Here is a 25,778-nt window from a genome sequence, read left to right as displayed (position 1 = left end):
CAGGGCCCAGGTTGCAAAGCCACCAGCGAAGCACTGTAATATGCTTTACCAAACAATGAAGACATCAAAGCAGAGCCAGGCGGGAGGAAACCAAACCTGCTCAATTTCACTGAGCAAACCTACCTTCCCAACAATGAAGTCACCCCAGAGATCAAACAAACAAATCTATGTGGCCTTGCAAAGAAGCATTGCCAGAAAGTCCCCATGACAACTAGCTGACACCACAAAGGTGGCCTCATCATTAAATCATTAAAAATAACGCCGTGTGTACAATCATGATAATCAGCAGCTTAAGAACATTAACAAAATATAAACCCACTATCCTGTTCCCTGGGAGAGCTGGGGATAATTCATCTTTCTGATGGAGTTTTTTTTTTGGTTGACAATTATCAACACTTTTATGGGGAAAAAAGATACCCTTCTCCATGCCTTAGCTATTAACCAGACTTGAGGTTCCCCCCACCCCCCACCTCCCAATCTGTGGCACTCAGCAAAACGTCATCAGCCATTTTCAAGCAATTTTCGTTAAAATGTCATGAACAAGAATAAGCAGAAAACAATTCCCTTCAGTACCCTTATGTCCGGGGGAGCTTGGAGCATTTACACTTTCCTTTTCTCTTTGGAAGGACGTGACCAATCATAAAAACAGGGGGACAGACCAGCTTTCTACCCATATATTTACTCCTGAGGCTGATCCGGGCACTTTAGATAATAACGTACTACTCTTTCTCTCAAGCACATTGATATGGACCTGCAGTGCTTATTTCCCACCACCATGATATCTGAACACCACACAGTCTTTAACTCCTCATGACCCCGCGGTGAAGTAGGACAGTGCTCCTATCCCTCGTTTACACAAGGGGACCTGAGGCACAGAAAGACTAAGTGACTTGCCCAAGGCCACAAGAGAAGTCTGTAGTAGAGCAGGGACTCCATGTTCTAACTCCAGGACCATCCTTCCTCTCTCTAAGTGCAGAGAGTGTCAGCCTCCCAAAGGTAGTGCATCAGAGTGTCAGCCTCCCAAAGGAGTGTAGCGGCATTAACCCCATGTTACAGGTGGGGAAACGAAGTCTTTCCTCCTAACCCATCCCCTTTCTGGGGAGCCATTCCTGCAGAAGCACCTGAGAGTGAACTGCACCCCAGAAGGGATGGGTTAGGAAGAAGGACTCAGTTTCCCCATCTGTAAAATGGGGATAATGCTGCTGAACTCCTTTGTCAAGTGCTTTGAGATCAATGGATGAAAAGGGCTGTATAGCAGCGAAGGAAGATGATGTTCATCCCATGCAACAGGAGTTGCCATGTTGGCTAGGACTATCAGAAGCATTGGCACTGCCATGCCCTCCTGCCCCCCACACACCATTCTGGTGGGCTGTAATATTTTGGTCTCATTTTGGTTGTTGGGTTTAGTGTGCCAGTGCTGGGTGGTGCTGGTGGTCTGTGCTATGCAGGAGGTCAGACTAGATGATCTGGTGGTACCTTCTGGCTGTAAACTCTCTGACTCGTAGCCTCTTGCCTGGTGTCCAGCAGTGGCTAGCACTGGCCAAGTGTCAGAATGTGGAGGCCCATTGTTTACACAAACGGGATGAATGGGCTAGCAAACGTAGAACTGGGGGCCTCTGTTCTCCCGGTCTCCTCACCCAAGGACAAGGGAACAGTCAATGTGATTGAAAGGTGGCAAATTCAAAACAGGTCAAAGGAAATATGTTTTCACGTAAGGGGATTAGCCTGTGGAACTCACTGCTACATGATGCTTCTGAGGCCAAGATCTTAGCACAATCCAAAAAGGATTGGGCGTTTACATGGTAACAAAGCTTCCCAGAATTACCATATTTAATGCTAACAATGATTGGGAAGAGATGTTAAACCTCATGTTCTGAGGTTTAAGACAATCAGTGACTATTAGATACCAGGATGAAACCTAATGTGGGGGGCACATCTACCCACTGCAGTCTTTCTTGCCTCTTCCCCTGAAGCATCTGCCAAAGACAGGTTCCTGGACGAGGCAGGCCTTGGGTCTAAGCCAGAGTGGCAATGTTCCCATGTGGTACCACATATTGGGTGACCGGGTTCCCTCCTCACACCTACAGCACCCAACAGATGGCCAGAAACATCGGACTGAACTGCTGTCGCTGGGCTCGGCACAGTGAGAACAGGGTGTGGCCCCACCTTTCATGTGCTGGGCAGGTGCCAATGCCAACTGCAAATGAAGCAGAAGCTCTTTGGTAGCCAGGAACGGGGTTTTCTTTTTGCCCCATTGCCCTGTCATAGCTCGGTGTGTGTGCAACTGATGCCAAACTCAGCCCTGGGGGTCAGTGACCCTGGTGCTGCTGCCCCCTTCCTATTCCCTCCCCCGCCCCCTCAGACCCACGTGCCTTACTTGTGGTGTTGTATCGGACTCCGTAGAAGTATTCGGGGCAAGGACGGGCCACCAGCTGCCCCACAGCACTCCGGGGCCAGCATGTACCAATCAGGTCTATTGAGGCGTTGCACTGGAGACCTGGGAGAGACAGGGGAGAGGGTTAACAGAAATCCCAAAATGAATGGCATGGAGCTCCCACCCACAGCACCCCTTGGTCAACAGAGCAAAGGGACTGAACCCTGCAGAGCCGGGGGTATGGTGGGCCAGGGGATTTGTTGCTGGTGGGATACAGGAGCTTCTCACTGTATCCCATTCCCGTCCCCAGCTGCTTGCTGCATCCCATTATCCCCTAACACACTGAGAGCTTTCTTCCTCTGAAGCATGATTGTTGGCCACTCTCAGAGCCTGTTTCTTCACTAGGAAAAAAAGGGGTCTCTCTTACGAGATAGCTAACTTGAAATAGCCACAGCGTTGCAAGTTCTTAGTGGAGACGAGGCAGAGGGAAGTGTTACCTTGCTGTAGCTGGTTGTGGTTAAACCCCACACCACTGGCTCTGAAACTGCACCAGTTCCTGTACAACCTTCTTAAAAACTTGTTGTGAAGCAAATGGATGGAACATTAAGCTCATGTACTACAGTGTGGGAACTCCTGCCTTAAACCCTCCTTCTCCATCTCAGTCAGCTACACTGAGATGCAACTATCCCTCTATCAAGGTTGCTTTGTTTCCACTCGGGTTTTACAGCAAGACAGCTAACGTGCGAGTGCTTATCTCATTGTAGAAACACACTTCTTTCCCTAGTGAAGGCAAGCCCAGGAACTGGACTATCTTGACCATAGGTGTGACCGGGAAAATGCTTGCCCTATCCTGGGTCTGAGTCTTTCTGGGGATACCTGTGTTTCACACTCCGATGCAAAGTGGATTATAATAAGCGGGCCTGGGTGGACTTGCAATCGGAGAGAAGCAGCAGAGACTTTCAGTCTCAGTTGGGTGGTTCAGCTCTCCCGGGTGAGAAGGAACCAAAAGTTGTGACAATAAATGAGAGCTTCCTGCCAACTTATGTATAATGAATTGTTTAGTTATGTTTAGAGCTGGTTGGAAAATGGGGTGTGTCTATGTGTGTGTGCGTGAATACTAAAATATTTCAATTAGGAAATTTGCTGCAATTGCCTCATGGGAGTTGTAGTTCACTTGCCTCATATTCCCATCCCCCTCTATAAGGCAGGTTCCTTGGTCAGACTACATTTCCCATGATGCAACATGGTATCCCCCCCAGAGTGAAAGAGGCAGTTGTATCTTGGGAGTCCCTGGATATGGTGCATCATGGGAGATGTAGTCTGACCATGGAATCTGGCTCATGAAGGAGAATGAGGACACGAGGCAGCTGAACTACAGCCCCCATGAGGCACCACAACTACTTATCTAAATACAGATATGTTGGGTTTTTGACAAAAAAAAAAAACCCACAAAATTTTCAAAGAAGGCAGACACTTTTCATGACAAATTTTGTTTAGCTGAAAAGCCAATTTGCTATTAAAAAACAGTTTTGATGAAAATTTTTCAACCAGCCCTAGTTGCAGCACCTGTTATAAAACCCACTCAGAAAACATGGCCCATCTGCTGGTCAAGAAAGGACTGAATGGGCCAAGGAGCTTGAAGTGGGTCTTTTGAGGCTGAGCCCTGGTGGAAGGACATGCACTCACTGTGGCCTTCAGCCGCCACGTCTATAGAACCAGCAAAAAAATCATTTATACCCTGAGAGAATAACAAGGTATTGGGGGGTTTCCTGTGGCACAGAGTTTAAGTTAAAGTAGGGGAAATTGGCAGCTTCATGGTTAGCAGGGTATAACACATAGTTATATTAACTCTTTTGATTCCAGTAGTTGTTTCACAACCCAGCTCAGAGCTTTTAGTGAGAAAAATCAACAGCTCTTCTTTCTGTGGGACCTGCCTCCCTTCCCCATTACTCCTTTGCAACCTCCCCATCCCTCCAGGGGTCCTGCGGTTGGTCCCTATTCAGTTTTCAAGCACTGGGTCCTCTAGAAGAACCTGGAGGGAGTTTGTGCTTCATGCTGCCTTTGGGGCAGCAAACGAGGCAGGATTTGGCTCCCAATGTTTTGGGCACATGTTCATTGGCTGGAGTCTATTCATGGTACCCGGGATTAAGCATGTCGCTTTCGGGGCTGAAAATAACTCTGCACCTATAGTGCTATGTGTGTAAGACCTTTTGCGTGAAAAGATTTTCAGTGCATTGCAGGCGGAATAATTCAACATAAAATTTTAATGGTGGCTTTAACTCTGACCTCCTTTTCTTGGTGTGGGTTTAGCGCTTAGTAAACTGTGATACTGTACAGGAAATCAGCTCTATCCGGGCCATGGCTAATACGGCTAATGAAAGCACAGTGTGTTAATTTAGGCTTTATTGAGGCCAGATTGCAGAGTTATTTATATATATTTTTAACATAGTACAGGATGTTCTGTAGCAAAATATGTCTTTGCTACAGCTGAGGATTAGATACAAAACCGATTTCTCTGTGTCATGTCAACATAATTCAATAATTAACATTCTGCAGTTTGAAGAGGGGTGTGCAACAGACCTTGAAAGGTGTTTGTGTGGTTTAGTGCAAAGCACTTATAGTTATTGAAGATACAGCAGCACTTTCTGGGCTGAAATGAGTGGTTTCATTCTTTTCTAACTGGCTTTCAGGAACTCCGCATCTCAAATACCGTGGGCCTGAATCTGAGCTCAGTTACATCAATTCTACATAGGATTTGAATGGAGTTACTCCATACTTTTGCTGATGTGAGAGCAGAATAGATCCAAGTTTATCTTGGTAGCTGCAGTGCATTGTGGGGGAGCTATGGTTGCAACTGGACATTTTAATGTTCATGTTTATATGTCTAACCAATTTATTTGAGCATAAGCTTTCGTGAGCTACAGCTCACTTCATCGGATGCATACTGAGGAAAGTACAGAAGACTTTTTTATACACACAAACCATGAAAAAATGGGTGATTATCACTACAAAAGGTTTTCTCTTCCCCCACCCCACTCTCCTGCTGGTAATAGCTTATCTAAAGTGACCACTCTCCTTAAAATGTGTATGATAATCAAGGTGGGCCATTTCCAGCACAAATCCAGGGTTTAACAAGAACGTCTTGCGGGGGGGGGGTAGGAAAAAACAAGGGGAAATAGGTTACCTTGCATAATGACTTCGCCACTCCCAGTCTCTATTCAAGCCTAAGTTAATTGTATCCAATTTGCAAATGAATTCCAATTCAGCAGTCTCTTGCTGGAGTCTGGATTTGAAGTTTTTCTGTTGTAATATCGCAACTTTCATGTCTGTAATCGCGTGACCAGAGAGATTGAAGTGTTCTCTGACTGGTTTATGAATGTTATAATTCTTGACATCTGATTTGTGTCCATTTATTCTTTTACGTAGAGACTGTCCAGTTTGACCAATGTACATGGCAGAGGGGCATTGCTGGCACATGATGGCATATATCACATTGGTGGATGTGCAGGTGAACGAGCCTCTGATAGTGTGGCTGATGTTATTAGGCCCTGTGATGGTGTCCCCTGAATAGATATGTGGGCACAGTTGGCAACAGGCTTTGTTGCAAGGATAGGTTCCTGAGTTAGTGGTTCTGTTGTGTGGTATGTGGTTGCTGGTGAGTATTCGCTTCAGGTTGGGAGGCTGTCTGTAGGCAAGGACTGCCCTACATTTGCTCCAACCCCTCAGACAGAGACAAACACCTACAAGATCTCTATCAAGCATTCTTACAACTACAATACCCACCTGCAGAAGTGAAGAAACAGATTGATAGAGCCAGAAGAGTTCCCAGAAGTCACCTACTACAGGACAGGCCTAACAAAGAAAATAACTGAACGCCACTAGTCATCACCTTCAGCCCCCAACTAAAACCCTCCAACGCATTATCAAGGATCTATAACCTATCCTGAAGGATGACCCAACACTCTCACAAATCTTGGGAGACAGGCCAGTCCTTGCCTACAGACAGCCCCCCAACCTGAAGCGAATACTCACCCCCTTCCTCAGATGTTCTTGTTAAACCCTGGATTTGTGCTGGAAATGGCCCACCTTGATTATCATACACATTGTAAGGAGAGTCATCACTTTAGATAAGCTATTTCCAACAGGAGAGTGGGGTGGGGGGAGAGAAAACCTTTTGTAGTGATAATCACCCATTTTTTCATGGTTTGTGTGTATAAAAACGTCTTCTGTACTTTCCACAGTATGCATCCGATGAAGTGAGCTGTAGCTCACGAAAGCTTATGCTCAAATAAATTGGTTAGTCTCTAAGGTGCCACAAGTACTCCTTTTCTTTTTGCAAATACAGACTAACACGGCTGTTACTCTGAAATCTGTTTATATGTCTACATTTCTCCTTCATTGCGTATGAATAAAGCTGGCCAAAAAAAATTGGCCAAAAATTGGAGTTTTGATAAAATGCAAATATTGGTGGGAAAAGATTCTGTTTTCACAGAGGACCGTTTGATGAGTCCTTTAAAAACAATGTGCTGAAAAAATGTTGTTTTCCTCAAAAAATTTATTGCAGGAAAAAAATCATTTCCCAATAGTTCTACATATGAATTGTGAAAGTCTTCAGAGTTTTGGGAACAATTCCATATTTTTTGTGGCAAGGTGTTTTTAATTGTAACTCTATTTTTGCTAATGTTTATGTTGCTGTAGCAACCTTAAATTGCCCATTCCTTGGGAAATAATCATGGTGGTAATTCTGACTTGCTGTGTGATCTTGGGCAGATCCCATTTAACTACACGTGCCTCAGTTTTCCCATTTGTAAAATGGGGCTTATCACCCACCGACATCACAGGTGAGCCAGGAGGTATGAAGTTTGCAAAGTGATGCAGCACTGAAAAATGAGAAGTCATTGGCTACTGAATGAAGCAGAATATTTATAAAGGGTAAACAGAATGACCTGAATAACTAAAGGTTTACGTAGCTTGACATTGACCCCAGGCATAATAATGGAATGGCTGATATGGTGTGCTATCAATAAAAAGTGAAAGGAGGACGGAAATATAATTAATACCAGCCAACATAGTTTTCATGGAATTTAGATCTTGTCAGACAGACGTGAGTCGGTTCCAAGTGTGGTTGATAAAGGCAGCTGTCTTGATATAATATACTTACATTTCCAGAAGGCATTTGACATCGTACCTCACGACTTTCTGATGAAAGAATTAGCACTACACAAAATGAATGTGGGCCCAAAAGAAATGAGTTAACAACTGACAGATCTCAATAGAGAATTATCAACTAGCAGGAGATCCAGGGTGCTCTGCCAGACCGATACACGCACTCTGGAGCCTGCGGTTTCTACTGGAAGAGGGGACTGTGTAAACTTCCCCTCACTTTTCTACCATTTAATATCTCCCCATATTTATATGTCCCCTGGGTAGTACCTGAACACCTTCGACTCTTCATTGTATTTAAGCATCCCAACGCCTCTGGGAGGGAGGGCACTGTACAGATGGGGAATCAAGGCAGAGAGACAAAGGGACTTACCCAAGGTCACACAGGGAATCTGTGGCACAGCAGCAACTTGACCCAGAGGCTGCTAAGCCCAAGGCGAGTGATCTACCTATTGGCCCATCCTTCCTCTCAGGGTCCTCTAATGCAACCACAGCGATTCAGGATGAAATAGGCCCCTGCTTCGTCTCCAGCCCTGCCCCGGGCCCAGCGTGCAATGGGCATTTGTCCAGTGGTTCAGCTCCCCGTTCTGCCAAGCAGTCAGCTCCCCAATCTTGACCCTGAAACAGAGTGGTCATCCGGGTCCCGTGTCTCCGCAGATTAAAGATTTATGGTGTCAGGCAATAAACAAACCCCATAAATCAATCCCGCTGCCGGAGCTGCCCTTCTGGCCCCATCACCGCGGCTGGTGTACAGAGAGCTGAGAGCAGCTGCCTTTCTGGGACTGCTTCTCTATAAACTGCACGTCCGGGCGGCTGGCAACGGCCAGGTGGGGATGGGACGTCCCAGCAGCTGGCCTGAGGTGGAGCAGCTAAGCCAGTGCTGTGGCCAGTGGCCGATCAGTTAATGTCCAAGCTCAGACAGTGGTGGGGACAGACGGCTCAGGGGGGATTTGGAAGGAACTATGAAGCCTTTTGCCTCTAGGCCCCCATCCTGAGCAGCTCTGGGGGAGCTCTAAAGCGAGCTGGGACCATCCCATCTCCCAGCCTAGAGCTCCCGGCTCTGCAGCAGCTCCTCAGCAGCTCAGCCAGTGGCCACCTGCCGCATTGCAAGAAAGGGAGGAGGGCCACTGTGGCTGCTCCATTGGCTACTTCCCAGCTGGACTGCAGGAGTCCAGTGAAAGCAGGGAAGGAGCACTGAACCCGGGGGGCTAACGCAGGACGGCCCCTCTCCTTCAAACAGCCCCCCTGGGCAGCCCAGGAGCCGGGAAAGGAGGAAAATATGGAAAATATGGACCCCGACAGCCGGTTGTGGCCCCTGATTCGCTGCCCTAGCTCTAGGGGTTGTTCTAACTTCCACCTGCTGGCAGCGGTCCCACAGGGACCATGCACCATCTCTGGATAGCTGGAGTTCAGGGCGCGGCTGCTACTCCCCCTCCCAAGCCCAGACTCTGCCAGGGGCTGCAGGGAGGGGGGCGAACTGGTTATGCCGGCTGAATGCCCACAGGGCCCTCCTCCAGCAGGGGACTCGCAGGTGATGTCTGCCCCCTCCGTGTTGCCCAAAGGGCTGAAGGGGATCTGCCCAAAGTAGGGATTGTGGCCCCTCGACCCTGCTTCAGTGATAGGCTGGCGCCCTGGCTGGAACGGCCGGATATCCCTGGGGCAGGGTTCGCCTGGGATGCTTGACCTGCCCAGGCAGTGCCCATTCTCTGCCAAGATGGCGTCACCCACAGGGACATCCGTCTGGCACCCTTCACGTGCGCTAAATTCAGCTTTGTGTGTGTGTGACGCACAAAATGAGCCCGCTCAGCAATCGGGGGGTGGGGGAGGAGGCAGCAGGTGGCGTGGGAAGAAAGAATCTGTCCAGGCCCTAAACGTGGGCTGGGCCCTCCCTGTCCTTGGCTCCTGTAAGTGTAATGGGTGTGACTGGGAGGCTGGATCCTGTCTGACAACACCTAGGCCCAGATCCTGGGAGTTTGGGGCCTCAATAGCTGTGAGGAGCTGGGCCTTACCCCCCTTGTCAGGAGGTGGCCGAAGGCTGAAACTGGTCACCAGGCAACTCCCGCTGAATGTGAACAGGACCCTGGAGCAGGGCATGTGGGGAGGGGGCTGACATCAGGGACTGGGGGGCCCAGACCCACTCCCGGTTAGCCGGAGCAGAATGGAATATGAATCTAACCTAGAGCCACCTGGAGGGCATTTATCACCCAGGGAGCGCCAGGGCAGCAATGGTTAGTGATTCCCTCTGATCCCCAGCCCCTGGTCTCTTGCTGTGGGGTGGGAATGGGGCTGGGAGACAGGGAGTGATGGGTTTGGCTTTGTGCATCTCACCCTCTCGTGGCTGCTGTTAGGTTCCTAAACACCTCTGGGGCTGTGGGCTTTCGGTCTCTTTCTGCTCCAGCGTTAATGGGGCTGGGATTCTGAAGAGCCAGGGGTCAGCCATGCATGGGGGTGAGGTGCCGGAGCTTTCTGCGGCATGCATGTCTGGGACAAATGCTGCACGTCTTTCTGTGTAACCCTAATAACCAACGTGGGCGGGTCACTGATGGAGCTTGAGGGGGGGTGTCCCAGGCTACCCTCTATGGCCAAAGAAATGGGGCTTGGAAGGCTGGGGTGAGTCCTGGGCTGAAGAACAAAAAAATGCCCCAGCTCTACTTCCAGCACTGGGCAGCAGCTGCAAGAGACGCGTAAGACATAGGGAAAAGGATAAGCTGGGAAAACCCAGCCCTGGATGCCAACGTGTGAGAGAGGCAAGTTCCCCAAGTGTGAAAATCCTCTGGGAGTGTCTGCATCCCAGTCATGGGAACAGGAGACTTCCATGGCAGCCCAGCATGCTGCAGGAAGTTGTTGGGCTGCAACAGCAGGAGGTGTCCGTCCTTCCTTCCTTCCAAATCATGGCTCTGCCAGCGCCCCAGCTATGGGCAAGCCTCCTTCGTTAGGGAGACATGGAAACAAACGCCCTGATTAGAGCTGGCTGAAAATTTTCTAATGGAGCAGCGTTCTCCGGGGAAAGCTGTGACGCAGCGGGAAGTCTCGATTCTGTCGAAACTTCCGATGGAAACCAGGCAGGGAAGCAGGCTGGCTGGGGTGTCAGGCTCCCAGACAGACAGCCCAGAGTCCAGGGATCCCAGGTTGGCCAGCACCCTGGGTGGCTGGTTCTCCGGCTGGCCAGCTTCAATCTCCTCAGAAGCTGTTGAGTTCTACGGCTCCCTGGCAGTCCAGGGTTGGGTCTCTTGCATATTTTCTTTCGGAAAACTGAAAGGCTCTCTCTGTGGGAACGTTTCCGCGTTTCTCGAATGAACTATTGTGGAAATTCAATACCGGGACCAAATTTGAGTTTGGGGTGGAGGGTTCGTCTTGATTTGGGAGGAAAAGTTTTCTGGAAACTACATTTTTTCATGGCACTGAAATTCCACATCCTGGCCAGTTCTAGTCCTGACTGCTGTGATCCTGCACCCGAGGCAGGCGTGTGACGATGGAGCTGGGTCTGGGGAATGGGTTACAAACAGAGCAGGGATGAAAGGGATAGGGTGCATCTTGGCTGAATAATAGTCTCATGGCTCTTTTTACTAGTAGGGTTGATACCCAACGTTCAGGAGAGATTGCATAAATTCCCCCAGTGGTTTTGCCTGGATACATACTTGACTTCTGTTGTGGACTGTTTCTGTTCACGCTTACAGTGTGTAGAGTGATACAACTTTCTCGAGGCATGTGCCAAGGGCTTTACAGTGCTTTACAGTGTTGCACTGATGGGGCTAGAATTTACCAGTTCTCCCCTCGGCATTGTGCTGAACAGAGGAAAGAAAATCACCTGCCACGCATTTAAGGAATCTTTTTGGAGGGATGGCTGTATCCCAGAAACCCGTGAGTGAAATTACCCCAAATTTGGATCTCTAACCCAAGCGAGTGTCCCCATGAGGCACACCAGATTTCAAGGAAATCAGATTAACTGTGCAGATTTTACAATCTAAACCTTAAATAGAGCAGAGGTTCCGTCCCATTTGTCCCTCATTACTAGCCACCATTGTAGCTGCTCATTGGCTGTACCCGGCTACCAGAGTTTAGACCACTGCTTAGCATGGAAATTACATTGATCAGATTCTAAATGCATTCATGTTTTCTTTTCCAGTCCATCCATATTTTAGAGGGAATTATTTTGCAAGCTGCTTTCTGCAAACATCTGCTCTGGCCTCGGCAGAATTGTTTATAACAGGGACATTGTTTATGTTCTTAGCAGCGTGACAACAAGAAGAGTCCGAGGGGGTCTCTGCACACATGTGCGCACACTGGTGAGTTACACTGGTGCACCCCCCTGTGTTCGGGTGTAGAATGCCTTTCTCTGCATTTAGCGTATGTCGCTTTGAAAGCAGCACAAACTTGATTGGAAAAAAGCACTGTTATCACCGAATAAGGGAACCCACACAAGGAGTTACACAGGCATAACCACAGCAGGATAATGAGACTGTTATAGATACGCTGGTAAATCTCCCCATGTTGACAAGCCCTATTAATTAATTTAAACCTGTTCCTAACTGACTTAAGATAAACCAAAAATAAGTTGGATTTAAACCAAAGTAGGAGCGTCCACGCTGCCTTTGGCAACGCAGTTTACAGTCACCCCTTTGCTTAAGCTGGTGCAAGTCCCGGCCCTGAGCTGGAGAGCATGGTCCTGTCTCTGGGATGGATGAAAGGTCCAAAACCAGATACAATTCTCCCCCAACCCGAGTGGCGGGCTGGCAAGGAACACAGGGAAATGTGGGCTTGCCATCAAGAAATAAGATTCCTGATCAACTCCCTATGGCGGCAGTGGAAACACCAGCACTTGAGTTATTTCAAACTGGACTGGAGAAAGACCCCCAAGAATATATAGCAGTTTAGGGGTTATTTCTCCACATGCCGGTAGGTCGGTTTAAAATTGGTTCCAGCTCTCGGATCCATGTTTGCTGCTCCCTTCTGTATCTCGAGTTGCTCACAGATCTGGTATTACATTCTGATGAAGGGCTGTGCGAGGAGCACATCGGTGAGAAATCATATGCACGTGGCTAGCAACACACCTTTACCTAAGGTGGCAACACCATATACGTCTCTTTCTTCTTCCTTTTTGCAACCCCGGGGCAGAAATGTGACTTTGACGTGACTACATGGTGTCTGTACGACGTAAATATGATACACACCGTTCTGGCATTTCACAGCCTCTCACTCTCAGCCAGCTAAACACTGATGATGTCTTGTGAGCCCAAACTCTGAACTGTTCCTCAGTTCTTACCCAGCTAAACTCTCCCTAAAGTGAATTGTTATAGACAAATTGTAGGACTGAGCTAAAAGAAATCTGATGAGGTTCAACAAGGACAAGTGCAGAGTCCTGCACTTAGGATGGAAGAATCCCATGCATCGCTACAGGCTGGGGACCGACTGGCTAAGCAGCAGTTCTGCAGAAAGGGACCTAGGGTTTACAGTGGACGAGAAACTGGATATGAGTCAACAGTGTGCCCTTGTTGCCAAGAAGGCTAATGGCATATTGGGCTGCATTAGTAGGAGCATTGCCAGCAGATCGAGGGAAGTGATTATTCCCCTCTGTTCGGCACTGGTGAGGCCACACCTGGAGTATTGCGTCCAGTTTTGGTCCCTGCACTACATAAAGGATGTGGACAAATTGGAGAGAGTCCAGCGGAGGGCAACAAAAATAATTAGGGTCTGAGGTACATGACTTACGAGGAGAGGCTGAGGGAACTGGGCTAATTTAGTCCGCAGAAGAGAAGAATGAGGAGGGGATTTGATAGCAGCCTTCAACTACCTGAAGTGGGGTTCCAAAGGGGACGGAGCTCGGCTGTTCTAAGTGGTGGGAGATGACAGAACAAGGAGTAATGGTCTCAAGTTGCAGTGGGGGAGGTCTAGGTTGGATATTAGGAAACACTATTTCACTAGGAAGGTGGTGAAGCACTGGAATGGGTTACCTAGGGAAGTGGTAGAATCTCCATCCTTAGCGGTTTTTAAGGCCTGGCTTGACAAAGCCCTGGCTGGGATGATTTAGTTGGGTTGGTCCTGCTTTGAGCAGGGGGTTGGACTAGATGACCTCCTGAGGTCTCTTGCAACCCTAATCTTTTATGATTCCTCCCACTCCTCTGCAGTAATCAGCACATGCACCAAATTGTGACACTGAAGATGCCAAACCCCATATGTTATTATCGGTCATGAAACTACCCAGTTTCAGTTGCAGTGTTTGACTCAGTGACCTGCTGAGACATGGAGTCCCACAGGCTGGTTACATTCTGCGTGAGGAAGTATTTTCTTCCATTTTCCCTAAAATTGTTTGCTTTTTCACAGAGTCACCCTTGGTATCATGTTATGGGACAGGGGGGAAGAAAGAGAAGGCCACTCAGTTTACCTTTATCTTGCTCCCAGTCTCCTGGCACCTGCTTCTCAAGCCCCAGGTCTTTGGATACGCTTAGCTTATCACCATATGCAGACCCAAAGGTGGCCACTCAATTGTTCTGTTTTCTTTTCGACCACCCCATGTCCCAGCTCACACCCAAAGCAGTCCTTGGATGATAGGAACACACAACAGCTGTCCGGAAAGCTGCACATCCTGCTCCTTAGAGATGCTAATTCACCCCTTTTCACCTGTTTCACATCCTAGTCCCTCTCCATTACTTCCCTCAGTGCCCCTCTGTTTGGGTCTGGAAAAGCAGTTTATAGAGTATCATAATTCAGGGACTATCCTAAGATTTAGGAGACCTGGGTTCTAATCCCTGCTCCACCTAACTTCTGTGTAACCCTGGGCATGACACTTAGCCTCTCTGGGCCTCAGTTCCCCATCTATACAATGGGGAGAACAATGCTGCTCTGACTCCCAGGGGGCTTGTAAGGCTAATTACATTAAAAATGCTGGAGTGCCTTGAGGTCTACTGCTGAAAAGTGCTATAGAAGAGCTTGTTGGTGATGCTCTTATTGGGACAGGGCGAATGGAAGGCGTCTGATTGACCTTCTCTAGCCCAGTCATTATTCTGCGTATCTCCAGGATGTCCTTTCTTAGGTCTGGTGTACACCCAGCTTTTATATACCTCTGTAAGCCACAAGTGTGATGTATAGTTAGAGAAGTGCAGCCCCTAATGTGGACGCATTTACACTGGTATAAAGGTGCCTTGTACTGGCATAGCATGTTGTTCCCTTATAGGGAAAAAGCGATACCAGAACAAGCTCTTTACTCCAGTATAACTGGGTCCACCTTAGGAGGTTGTGCTGCATTAAATATACCAGTCTAGTTAAAGAGGTCAAATTTTTGTGTCTGGACAAGTTCTTATTCATCTGCTCTCTACACTAAATGGTTCCAATATGCTCACTCTATGTTTGGATCGAATTTTTTTCCAGACTTCTGATCATTTTACATCACACGTCTCTGAAATCCCAATTTAGTTCCTCGGCTTGGTATGTCTATATCTGTGTGAAAGATGTGCGAGACTGAAGGGGAAAGAAATGCTGATGTTGTTAATTTGACCTTTATGGATTGAAATTCCAGCAGCACCCCAAGGGAATCGTGTATGACTGAGAAAGCAAGTGCACCGAAAGAGATTGCCTCAAGGTAACATTCTCAGGGATCTAAGCTCGGGCTGGGCCAACATTTTTGACCAAAATGTGTTTTTTTTTAATGAAATGCATTTCAAATAATATCAAAGTATTTGTAAAAATATCCATCTTATCTCAACAGTGCCAATTGTTTGACAAAACACAAATTTTGTTTGGATTTAAAACCAACATTTTGTTGGTTTTTGGTTTTTTTTGATGACACATTTTAAAAACAAGCTCAAAACCTAGATAAAAAAAATCACACGTTTGTTTTGATTTCTATTGGATTCAAATCAAAACAGGCTTTTGTTTAGAAAAAATCCATTTGCTGAGTTTCTCTGAAAATCTGGCACTCCCTGGCATGAAAGTGGGGAAATCTTTGGGAAATCTAGCCCCCGTCATGGCGCTGGGACCTTGGAAATCTCACATTGAGCAATTCTGAAAATGTGGTCCCTAGAGGCCAAGGGCCCAAAGAGCTTTAAACACTGTGTTCTCCTTCAATTGCTTCTCCCAGCCCCAGAGAGCAAACTACGAATGAATTGTGCATATCGCCAATCAGAAAATTAGTGGGGTTTCCACTGGAACTTTCCATGAAAATGAAAAATAACCTTAAAATTTTGTGGATGTGTGTGGGAAAAATACCAGAAACCACAAAATGTTCATCTGAAAACTGTAAAAAATTTTAGGTTGCAGAGGTTTGATTTTCTGACAAAACACCGGAAGATTTCAAGGAAAAAGGACACAGTCTGTGAAAAATTTTGATAGGTCTGTAACGAGGCTGGTTCTGGCGGGACCCAACTGAGAGTGCCAATTCAGGACAAATTGCTTCAAGCAGGGCAGTTACAGCCCAAGGCTGGGGTTTCTGTGCACACCAAGGAAACCAAACCAGCCAGACAGAGAAGACTTTGGTTTTACCCCACTGGCTAACCACAAGTCACACAAGCAATTCCCTTAGACACTCCAGTTTCCCAGTATGACCACCAGGGCCACTCGTTATGGGGACAAATGGTTATGAAAACCAATACCCCAGTAAAAGAAAAAAGGTTCTCTCGATCCCAAAGGACCAAGCCCCAGACACAGGTAAATATACAAATCAGATCTTACCCACAAATCACGCTCTTGCCCATCCTTTAGAATCTAAAATCTAAAGGTTTATTCATAAAACGAAAGAAATATAGATGAGTGTTAGAATTGGTTAAATGGAATCAATGACATACAGTGATGGCCAAGTTCTTGATTCAGGCTTGCAGCAGAGATAGAATAAACTGCAGGTTCAAATCAAGTCTCTGGAGAACATCCCCAGCTGGGATGGGTCTTTCAGTCCTTGGTTCAAAGCTTCAGTGTAGCCCAGTCCCTCCAGAGGTATGAAGCAGGATTGAAGACCAGATGGAGGAGCTGCAGCTGTTCTTTATAGTCTCTTGCCATGTGGTCTTTCTTTCTTTGTTCCAAAGACAAGCTGTCCATCACCTGGCCTGGAAAAACCTCAGAGTTCTGTCCATAGGCATGTTTCTGCATGCCTTGCTGAGTCCCTAGGTGTGTCTGCCTTCTCCCAATGGGTCAGTTGCATGGCTGATGGTCCTTAATGGGCCATCAAGCAGGCTAGGCAGAGCTGACAGCAACTTGTCTGGGGAGTCACCCAGAAGCATAACATAAGTTTGAAATACAGACAATATAGAGCCAATATTCGTAACTTCAACTATAAAAATGATACACACATACAGATAGCATAATCATAACCAGCAAACCATAACCTTGTCTTAGACACCTCATTTGACGCCCTTTATATAAGATTTGGTGCCTTAGTTGGACAACAGGACCTTGGTTGCAACAATGATCTATATGGTCCCAGTTCAAGTCAATAACGTCACAAGGTCAAAAATCCAATTTATGCAAAGTTTTTGGATCAGTCCTTGTGGTGCTGCTCCCCTGAGCTCCCCCCAGTCTGCCCAATCGAGAAACTAACACAAGATGCCAAAAGGAGGCAGCTCGCTCGCAGTGCACGGTGCCGATCTCCATGAAACGATCGTCCCTCTACCTCCTTTTGTGTTTGGATCAGCAATGGAATAGCTACCAAAGTTGCTGAAATTTACATTGTAGCCATTCAGCTTCAGTGTTAACAACCTGATGATCAGGGTGGTTCACACCTCTCTGACCCACTGTTTCAGGCTGTCTGCAGACTCAGGCAGCACATGTGTAGCTGGCCCAGCAGCAGCAGGACCAGAACAATTGAGGGTCTGATCTCCCCGAACCTTTGGCCAGCAGGACTAGCTGGGGAGGCCACTAACTGCTTATATTCCACCAACTGCTTCAGCTGGTAGAACCAGAGGAGGAATCAATTAGCAGGCAACTCCCAGATCCCCTGACAAACTCCAGTATTTGCCAGAGGACAAGGCAAACACAGCCCCTTCTCCTCCCATGACACCCACCCTAATAATGCCTGGATCACCATAATGTTAAGGTCTACTCTATTTATGTCATGGATCTGGGTAATAAGTGAGTCTTAGGGTCTGTCCTCACAGTCATCTCAACTTCTTACTCGGGCTGTGATAAATGAAGCGGGGAGGGAGTAGCTCCCTTTTATGGACACCCAGCCAGCCAGTAACTGTTCTCTAATTGCTCTACCTGTAAAGGGTTAAAAAAGTCTCATTGCTATGCATAGGTAAAAGGAAGTGAGTGGGCACCTGGCCAAAAGAGCCAATGGGAAGGTTAGAACTTTTTAAAATTGAAAAATGACTCCCCTTTTGTCTGTCTGTGGTTGTTCTCCTGGGGAGAGGTGGACAGGGCAGAGCTATGTTGTGAAAAGCTTGGGCCAGGTATGAAAAAATTATCAGTATCATACCTGGAAACTACTCATTTGAAACCTCAGATATGTAAGTAGATTAGGAAATGTCTAGGAAGAGTTTATCCCTTTTATTTCTTTATGGCTTGTGGATTCCTCTGTGCTAATCCCTGGGGCTTTTGCTTTGCTTGCAACCTTTAAGCTGGACCTCAAGAAAGCTATTCTTGGTGCTTAATCCTTGTAATTGCTCTTTTAAACTCTAGCAATAGCTGAGTTCCTGGATGTATTTTCTTTCCTTTTTTTTAAAATAAAATTTACCTTTTTTAAGAACAGAATTAGGTTTTTGTGTCTTAAGAGGTTTGTGCACATGTTTAATTAGCTGGTGGCAATTCTTCCATCATCCTAGCTACAGCCTCTTGGGGAGGCGGGTTACCTTTGCCGATGGGAGACCCCTCCTGGCGCATTACAACGCTGCAGCAGCCTACACAGGCCCTTAGGTCGGCCTAACTATGTCGCTCCAGGGTATGGAATTTTCACACCCCCGAAAAATGCAGGTGGGTCAATCTAATTTGTCTGGGCAGAGCAGCCCTTGGTAGGAAAAGCCTTGTAAGGTCTCCATGTCCATCCCCTGACAGAAAATATTGCTGACCCGCCTTTTCAAACCCTTTCCGTTCTACAGACGTAGCACCTCAGAGCCCCAGTCACGGGCCAGGACCGTGTTGCGCTGGGTGCTGTTCAAACATAGAACAAAGAGGCGGCCCCTCCCCAAAGAGCTTCCACTTTAAGGAGAGCTCAACACCATTTTGTTAGAGCGAGTCCCAGATTTTGCACGGAGAAAGTTTCCTGCCAAAAATGATATTTTCTGCAGTAAACTATACAAATGATATTTTTTGGCAAGGACACAGACACTGAAGATTGTGAGGCACTCACATACTACCATGACTGGGGCCAGGTAAGGACCATAGATATTCTCCCACCTGCCTATGTTTTGATCCTAAGCCTGGAAGTCCAGTCTCTGTTCTCCCTTGTCTCCCATTTTCGCCTTCCCACCCTCCCGTAGCATGGGTTAGCACCCTCTTTGGTGCCTTATTTGTTCTGCCAACCCTCTTTGCCCCATGCTGACCAGTTGCCGATGTGTTAAAGGTGACTCCGTGGCAGGGGCATCATTTCAGAAAAACCGGGACAGGTGCACAGTTGGATCAGCATAGAGAACAATTATGATAGGCAATTATATTATATCCTGCAAAGTCTGGGTGGGGGAACAAAGGTTTGGGGCCCGCAGCTGCACCCCTAGGCCCATAAGCAAATGACACCTGTGCTCTGTGGCTTCTCAGAGGGCAGACCTGCCTTTAGAATCTCTGCAGTGCTCAGGATCAAGGCTTAAGTGGCTTCCTGCATGCAAAGAGGGTCAATTCAAATTAACACCCTTGGTGCAATTGCCACAATAAGCCATGGAGAGCTCTACACACAATTCCACTTGAGTGGCTGCTGCTGAGCAGCTTGGAAAAGCATTGCCCCCTTAATTGGAAAGCGGCTTTTAAAACGGCAGTGATTTTTCCCTAATAAAGGGTCAGGGCTGAAGAGGTCCCACTGGCAACATTCAGATCTGTGGTTTGCACCAGGCATTAGAACGAAGGCTCTGTTTTGAGCAAAATGCCTGACCCGTCTCATTGCAAATAGCTCTCCCGTAAGAGCAACTGTAAAAAACCAGCTGCCTGGTGCTTCCCCGGGGGGAGAATAAATCCTAATAATAAGGCATAAAGCCCCACTCCCACTGTACTTTCTTTAGACCAGCATTACTCAAGCTTTCCAGGTTGGCAACCCTTCATTCTAAGTCAGACATTTTTGCAAACCTCTGACATTGTATTTGATCTTTTGTTTATGCTAAGGACGCTAAGCCGGGTGTGCGATTCAAGAGGCCGGCACAGAACAGTTAACCTTGCAGGGGAAGGGTGCACAGGCAATGGGAAAGGGTGTTTTTCTTTGCTTCCGATTGTAATACAATGTCTAATGCCTGTTGTCACAACCCCCCCAGACCTCCTGGGGTTGTAACCCACGAGTGGAGAAACACTGGTTTCCACTGTAAAGCCACTGGGGCAGAGATCATCTCTCCTCTGTGTTTGTACAGCGCCGTACACAATGGGGCCCTGATCCCTGTTGGATTTCTTTTAAATTTAACCTTAACTAGCAATTTCCCAGGTTTCTAATGCTCGATATTTGGATAATTATAACATTCCAAAAGGTATTTTACCCGAAATTATTGCACTCTTTACATCAGATGCCCAGAGGTCGTGGTGATGGGCCGTGACAAAACTGCACACGCTGACAAAGGGACAGCTAACATTTTTAAAAATATCCTTTTGGGGTAATATTCAGCGTTTAGGGTCCAATTCACCCCTGTTCAGAGCCAGCACAAGAAAAATCGCACTTAAGATCAAGGAGCATAAGCTTTGTGCTGGCCCTCTGCCCAGGGGTGAAAGATGGGCATGGATAACTACTTATCTCACAACCCTCTGGGCTCTGTGATTTTCCACGGGACTCAGAACATGCTACTTAAAGTGGAAACTTGGCACACGAGGTTTGAATTCTCAAATGAGCCTAGGGGAGTTAGGCACTTACTTCCCACTGACACTCAAAATCCCAGTCTGAGTGCCTGGTCTGCAGAGCTCTTTGCAGAGGATTCTTGTCTCTTTTACAGCTGGTGAGGCCAGAAAACTGGGATTATTTTATTATTATTTATTGAGCACCTACAGTGTTCCTCGTGCCTGAACTCACATAGAAGGAGATATGGACCCAGCCCTGTGGCGCTTACAATCTAAGATACACAAAGCAGTTCAGGTATGGATAACACAGAGGATTATATACACCCAGTAGGGCAGATCTCACACACCATGGGGATATAAGACATGTTTAAATACAAAATAAGACACATTAGCTAGGCAGAGTCAACCCTAGGCTTCCTCCTAGACTGGCCATGCTCACGTAACATGTTATTAAATGTGACTTGCCCTGCCTAGATCAGGTACAAAGTTGTCTTTAAGACCACGTTATTTAAAGCACATTCATTAATGGCTTTTCGGGCACAACTTATGTTCCCAGACTAGACAAATATCCCAGAGAGATCGTCACTGAAATGTAAGGCTGGTCAAAAATTTTCCATCCAAAAATGGGGTTTTCCGTGAAATGAAAAACCTAGCTACCAGAAAATGTCTGCTTTCGTTCAAGATGTTTGATTTTTCACTGGAAACTGAAATATGTTGACAAAAACTGATTTTTTTGGCCAGTTTTTGACCACAGATGTTTGATTTTTGTCAGATAACTGGTGGGTAAAGGGTGTGTTTGGGGTTGCAGGCCCATTTTTGGTTTGTTTTCAGGTTTTCTATGAAAAGTAGAAATTTTGCATGGGGAACCCATCTTGCCCATTTTCTGAGCAGCGTTACTGAAAGGGTCTGGTGGCAGGAGTGTGATATAAAGGGGGGAATCAAATGAGGATGGTGAGGTGGCTGTCGGACCCAGAGATATGGAGCTGAGTGTGTAAGAAGCACCATGGAAGAAGGGATGAAAATCAACACCTTAGCACAGTGCCATTTTCAAAATTGTGGCAGATTCTCTCTGAATGCAGAACCAGCAACTACAGAGGTGGAAATTGGGAGACATATCATAAACCCCAACATTTTGACTTTATAATATAATATATTTAGGGCTGTCAAGTGATTAAAATATTGTGATTAATCGTGCTGTTAAACAATAATAGAATACCATTGATTTAAATATTTTTGGATGCTCTCTACATTTTCAAAGATATTCATTTCAATTACAACACAGAACACAAAGTGTACAGTGCTCACTTTGTATTTATTTTTTATTACAAATATTTGCACTGTGAAAAACAAAAGAAATAATAGTATTTTTCAATTCACCTAATATAAGTACTGTAGTGCAATCTCTTTACCATGAAAGTTGCACTTACAAATGTAGAATTATGTACAAAAAAATAACTGCATTCAAAAATAAAACAATGTAAAACTTTACAGCCTACAAGTTCACTCAGTCCTACTTCTTGGTCAGCTAATCGCTCAGATAAACAAGCTTGTTTACATTTGGAGGAGATAATGCTGCTCACTTCTTGTTTCCAATGTCACCTGAAAGTGAAAACAGGCGTTCTCATGGCACTTTTGTAGCCGGTGTTGCAAGATATTTATGTGCCAGCTGCGCTAAAGATTCATATGTCCCTTCATGCTTCAACCACCATTCCAGAGGACATGTGTCCATGTTGATGACGGGCTCTGCTCGATAACCATCCAAAGCAGTGCGGACCAACACATGTTCATTTTCATCATCTGAGTCAGATGCCACCAGCAGAAGGTTGATTTTCATTTTTGGTGGTTCGGGTTCTGTAGTTTCCACATTGGAGTGTTGCTCTTTTAAGACTTCTGAAAGCATGTTCCACACTTCATCCCTCTCAGATTTTGGAAGGCATTTCAGATTCTTAAACCTTGGGTCGAGTGCTGTAGCTATCTTTAGAAATCTCACATTGGTACCTTCTTTGCGTTTTGTCAAATCTGCAATGAAAGCATTCTTAAAACAAACAACATGTGCTGGGTCTCATCCGAGACTGCTATAACACGAAATACATGGTGAAATGTGGGAAAAACACAGAGTAGGAGACATATAATTCTCCCCCAAGGAGTTGAGTCACAAATTTAATTAACAGATTATCTTTTTAAGGAGCGTCATCAGCAGGGAAGCATGTTCTCTGGAATGGTGGCCAAAGAATGAAGGGGGCACACGAATGTTTAGCATATCTGGCACGTAAATATATCACAACGCCGGCTACAAAAGTGCCCTGCGAACGCCTGTTCTCACTTTCAGGTGACATTGTAAATAAGAAGCGAGCAGCATTATCTCCTGTAAATGTAAACAAACTTGCTTGTCTTAGTGATTGGCTGAACAAGAAGTAGGACTGAGTGGACTTGTAGGCTCTAAAGTTTTACATTGTTTTGTTTTTGAGTGCAGTTATGTAACAAAAAAAATCTACATTTGTAAATTGCACTTTCATGATAAAGAGATTGCACTCCAGTACTTGTATGAGGTGAATTGAAAAATATGATTTCTTTTGTTTCTTTTTAGTAGTGCAAATATTTGTAATAAAAATAATAATATAAAGTGAGCTCTGTACACTTTGTATTTTGTGTTGTAATTGAAATCAATATATTTGAAAATGTAGACAAACATCCAAAATATTTAATAAATTTCAATTGGTATTCGATTGTTTAACAGTGCTATTAAAACTGCTATTAATGGCGATTCATTTTTAAAATCGTGATTAATTTTTTTAGTTAATCGCATGAGTTAACTGCGATTAATCGACAGCCCTAATAATATAATATAATTAATTATAATATAGATTGGCCGTGCAACCTTAATTCATCCCCTTGTGTGTATGCCTTTAATTACATCATCACAATATATTTCCACATGGCATTATAAACATTAATAAGCACTCCTAATTAATTAATTAGCATTAATTACAGCACTCCTGTAGAGTAGATAATGGAACTGTAGGGTCACCGTACCCACTTCCCCTGGATGAGAAGATCTACAGGTGTGGCTCTCACAAACTCGCTGTAGTGAAATGTGGCAGCTGTTTAACGGCACACAGCAATGCTACACAATGAGTGAAGGGCAAATCTCGTAGGTAGCTGGTTTTATCCTGGTGAAACTGCACTAATGCTAATTGAGCCACTCCTGATTACTTCCGGGATAAATGAGCAAAGTGAAGAAGAACCCCAAATCTAACCAAAGCTGGCGGGGGAGTTAGGGAAGCACAGTGGAATTGCCCCAGTTGGAATTCGGCTAGGACACCAGCCTTAACCCTTATGGGATCTTTAATGGAGGTTTTAGGCCTCATCTGAAAGATGGCACCACCACAAACACGGACCCCGTTGGCCCTAACGCCAAGGGAAGTGTGCCAGTTACGGCATCACCAGCAGTGCTTCCTGCTTTCACCTTGTATGCTTCTCTGGAGGAAATGTACCTTCCCATCCAGCACCCTTGTAGAACAAACATTAAAATGCCCCCGAACCTCAGGACTTGCCCGAAGCTTCGGGTTGTCTGGGTGCGGGGCTCTGGTTTGGGTCCATCTCTCACGGACAGCAACAGCTGTGTCACTAGATCGTTCTGTCATTCTCTTTGAACCACTCCCAGCAAGAGCGAGACGGGGCTGCCTGATAACCCGAAGCCAAGCTGACATCTTAACGCCTGGCTTTCTTGTGCTTATCACATATACAAGACAGAACTGGAGCACCTCATGGCTTAGCTCTTGGGAATGCATCCCCCTGATAAGACGTTCCAGGGGCCTGACCTATCAGAGCCACCCAACAGGCTTAGATGATTGCAGTGCATGCTGGGAAGCACCGGGGATCAGTGAGGGCTCAGAGTTCAACTGCTCTGGAATTGGGACTCTTATCTCTGTGCCGAGCGGGATCCGGGGATAACCAGAGGCGGCTTGTTTGTGCGTTTGCCTTAAACACAATCATTTTCATCCCCTCGAAGGGAGGAGCTGGAATCACAGGGGGCCTGGCACTGCAGATGTATCTAGGGGCATTAACAATGTGTGGGGAGGAACAAATGTCCCAAACCCTTCCTGGAAGGTTTGCCACCTTTACAAAACCACCCCCAGGGACTTAACACTGATTGATCCCTCCAGATACTCAGCCTGCTTTCCTCCACCTTTAGTGTTGCCATCTCACACTGATTTGTTGCAAATCTTGTGCTATTTGGGGTTTTACTTAAAGCCCCAGCTCCGAAAGTCAGAGGATTAGGTGAAACTCTCAGCTTTCATTAACTCTAGCTATTCCTAGTGGAGGAAAACATGAAAACATGATCCCAAAAGGCTAAAAACCCAGAAAACAAATAAAACAAACCCCACATTTATGGTTTGCAAAAATCTCATGATTTTAAGACAATCTTGGGATTTTGGAGGCCTGAGTTTTAAACACTTAGGGTTGGTAATACTATGTCTACAGAAGAAAATTCCTCATTGCTATTGCTTTGCTGAAATGTTACTTTCAGAGGTGGGATGATCCAATGGTTATATCATGAGCATGAGGTTATATCATGAGTAGGCTTGGGAATGGTGTGGGGGGGTGTCAAGGCCCAGCTCTGCCACAGACTTCTTCCATGACCTTGGGCAAGTCACTTAGCTTCTGTGTGTCTCACCTCTAATGATACCGCTGCACTTTGCGCTGGGGATGTAATCCCAGCTGGAGAAGACATACCCATCCTAGGTCTGGTCAATCTAATGTGCTAAAAATAGTGTAGCTAAGTAGGTAGCCCTGTGAGATGTTAGTTATATACTAAATGTTCTCATTTGAAAGGCAGCCACTACCTTTAGCAGATTAGCTAAAAGACCATGGAACATCTCAAAGCTGACTATCAAGACCAAAATGCTAGTGAACCATGCCTGCGTCCTCGGCACTCTCATGTATGGTGGGGAAATGTGGACAACTTATGCTCATCAGGAGAAAAGGTTGAACAGTTTCCACCAATGTTGTTTACGCCACATACTCAACACCAAATGGCAGGATAAAGTCACTAATGCAGAGGTTCTTCAAAGGGCAAGTTTACAAAGTGTGATAACCCTGCTCAAGCGAAGATGCCTGCGCTGGCTGGACCATCTGAGTAGGTTGGAAGACGGACGCATATCCAAGGACATGCTATATGGCGAGCTATCAAAGAGAACAAGAAAAACAGGACGTCCCAAGCTTCACTATAAAGACACGTGCAAGTGAGATATGAAGGAATTTGGAATTGATCCTAACCAATGGGAAGTCTTGGCAAGTGATCATAACAAGCGGCGTCATTGCCTCCATCAGGGTATCAAAGTCCAAGACAGGAGCT

General features: G+C 46.2%; 1 protein-coding gene across 1 annotated transcript in view; it reads right to left on the bottom strand.

The window, feature by feature from the left end:
* LOC102947829 (corticotropin-releasing factor receptor 1) overlaps nt 1-25,778 on the bottom strand; it is a 118,095-nt gene that overhangs the window by 49,242 nt on the left and 43,075 nt on the right. Inside the window, exon 3 of the mRNA XM_037886932.2 lies at nt 2,378-2,497. Within this exon, the coding sequence (XP_037742860.1) occupies nt 2,378-2,497 (120 nt within the window). The remainder of the gene's footprint in view (nt 1-2,377; nt 2,498-25,778) is intronic.

This window comes from Chelonia mydas, chromosome 27 (assembly GCF_015237465.2).
Source record: "Chelonia mydas isolate rCheMyd1 chromosome 27, rCheMyd1.pri.v2, whole genome shotgun sequence".
Lineage (NCBI taxonomy): Eukaryota > Metazoa > Chordata > Testudines > Cheloniidae > Chelonia > Chelonia mydas.
This window is presented reverse-complemented; position numbering and strand designations above follow the sequence as displayed.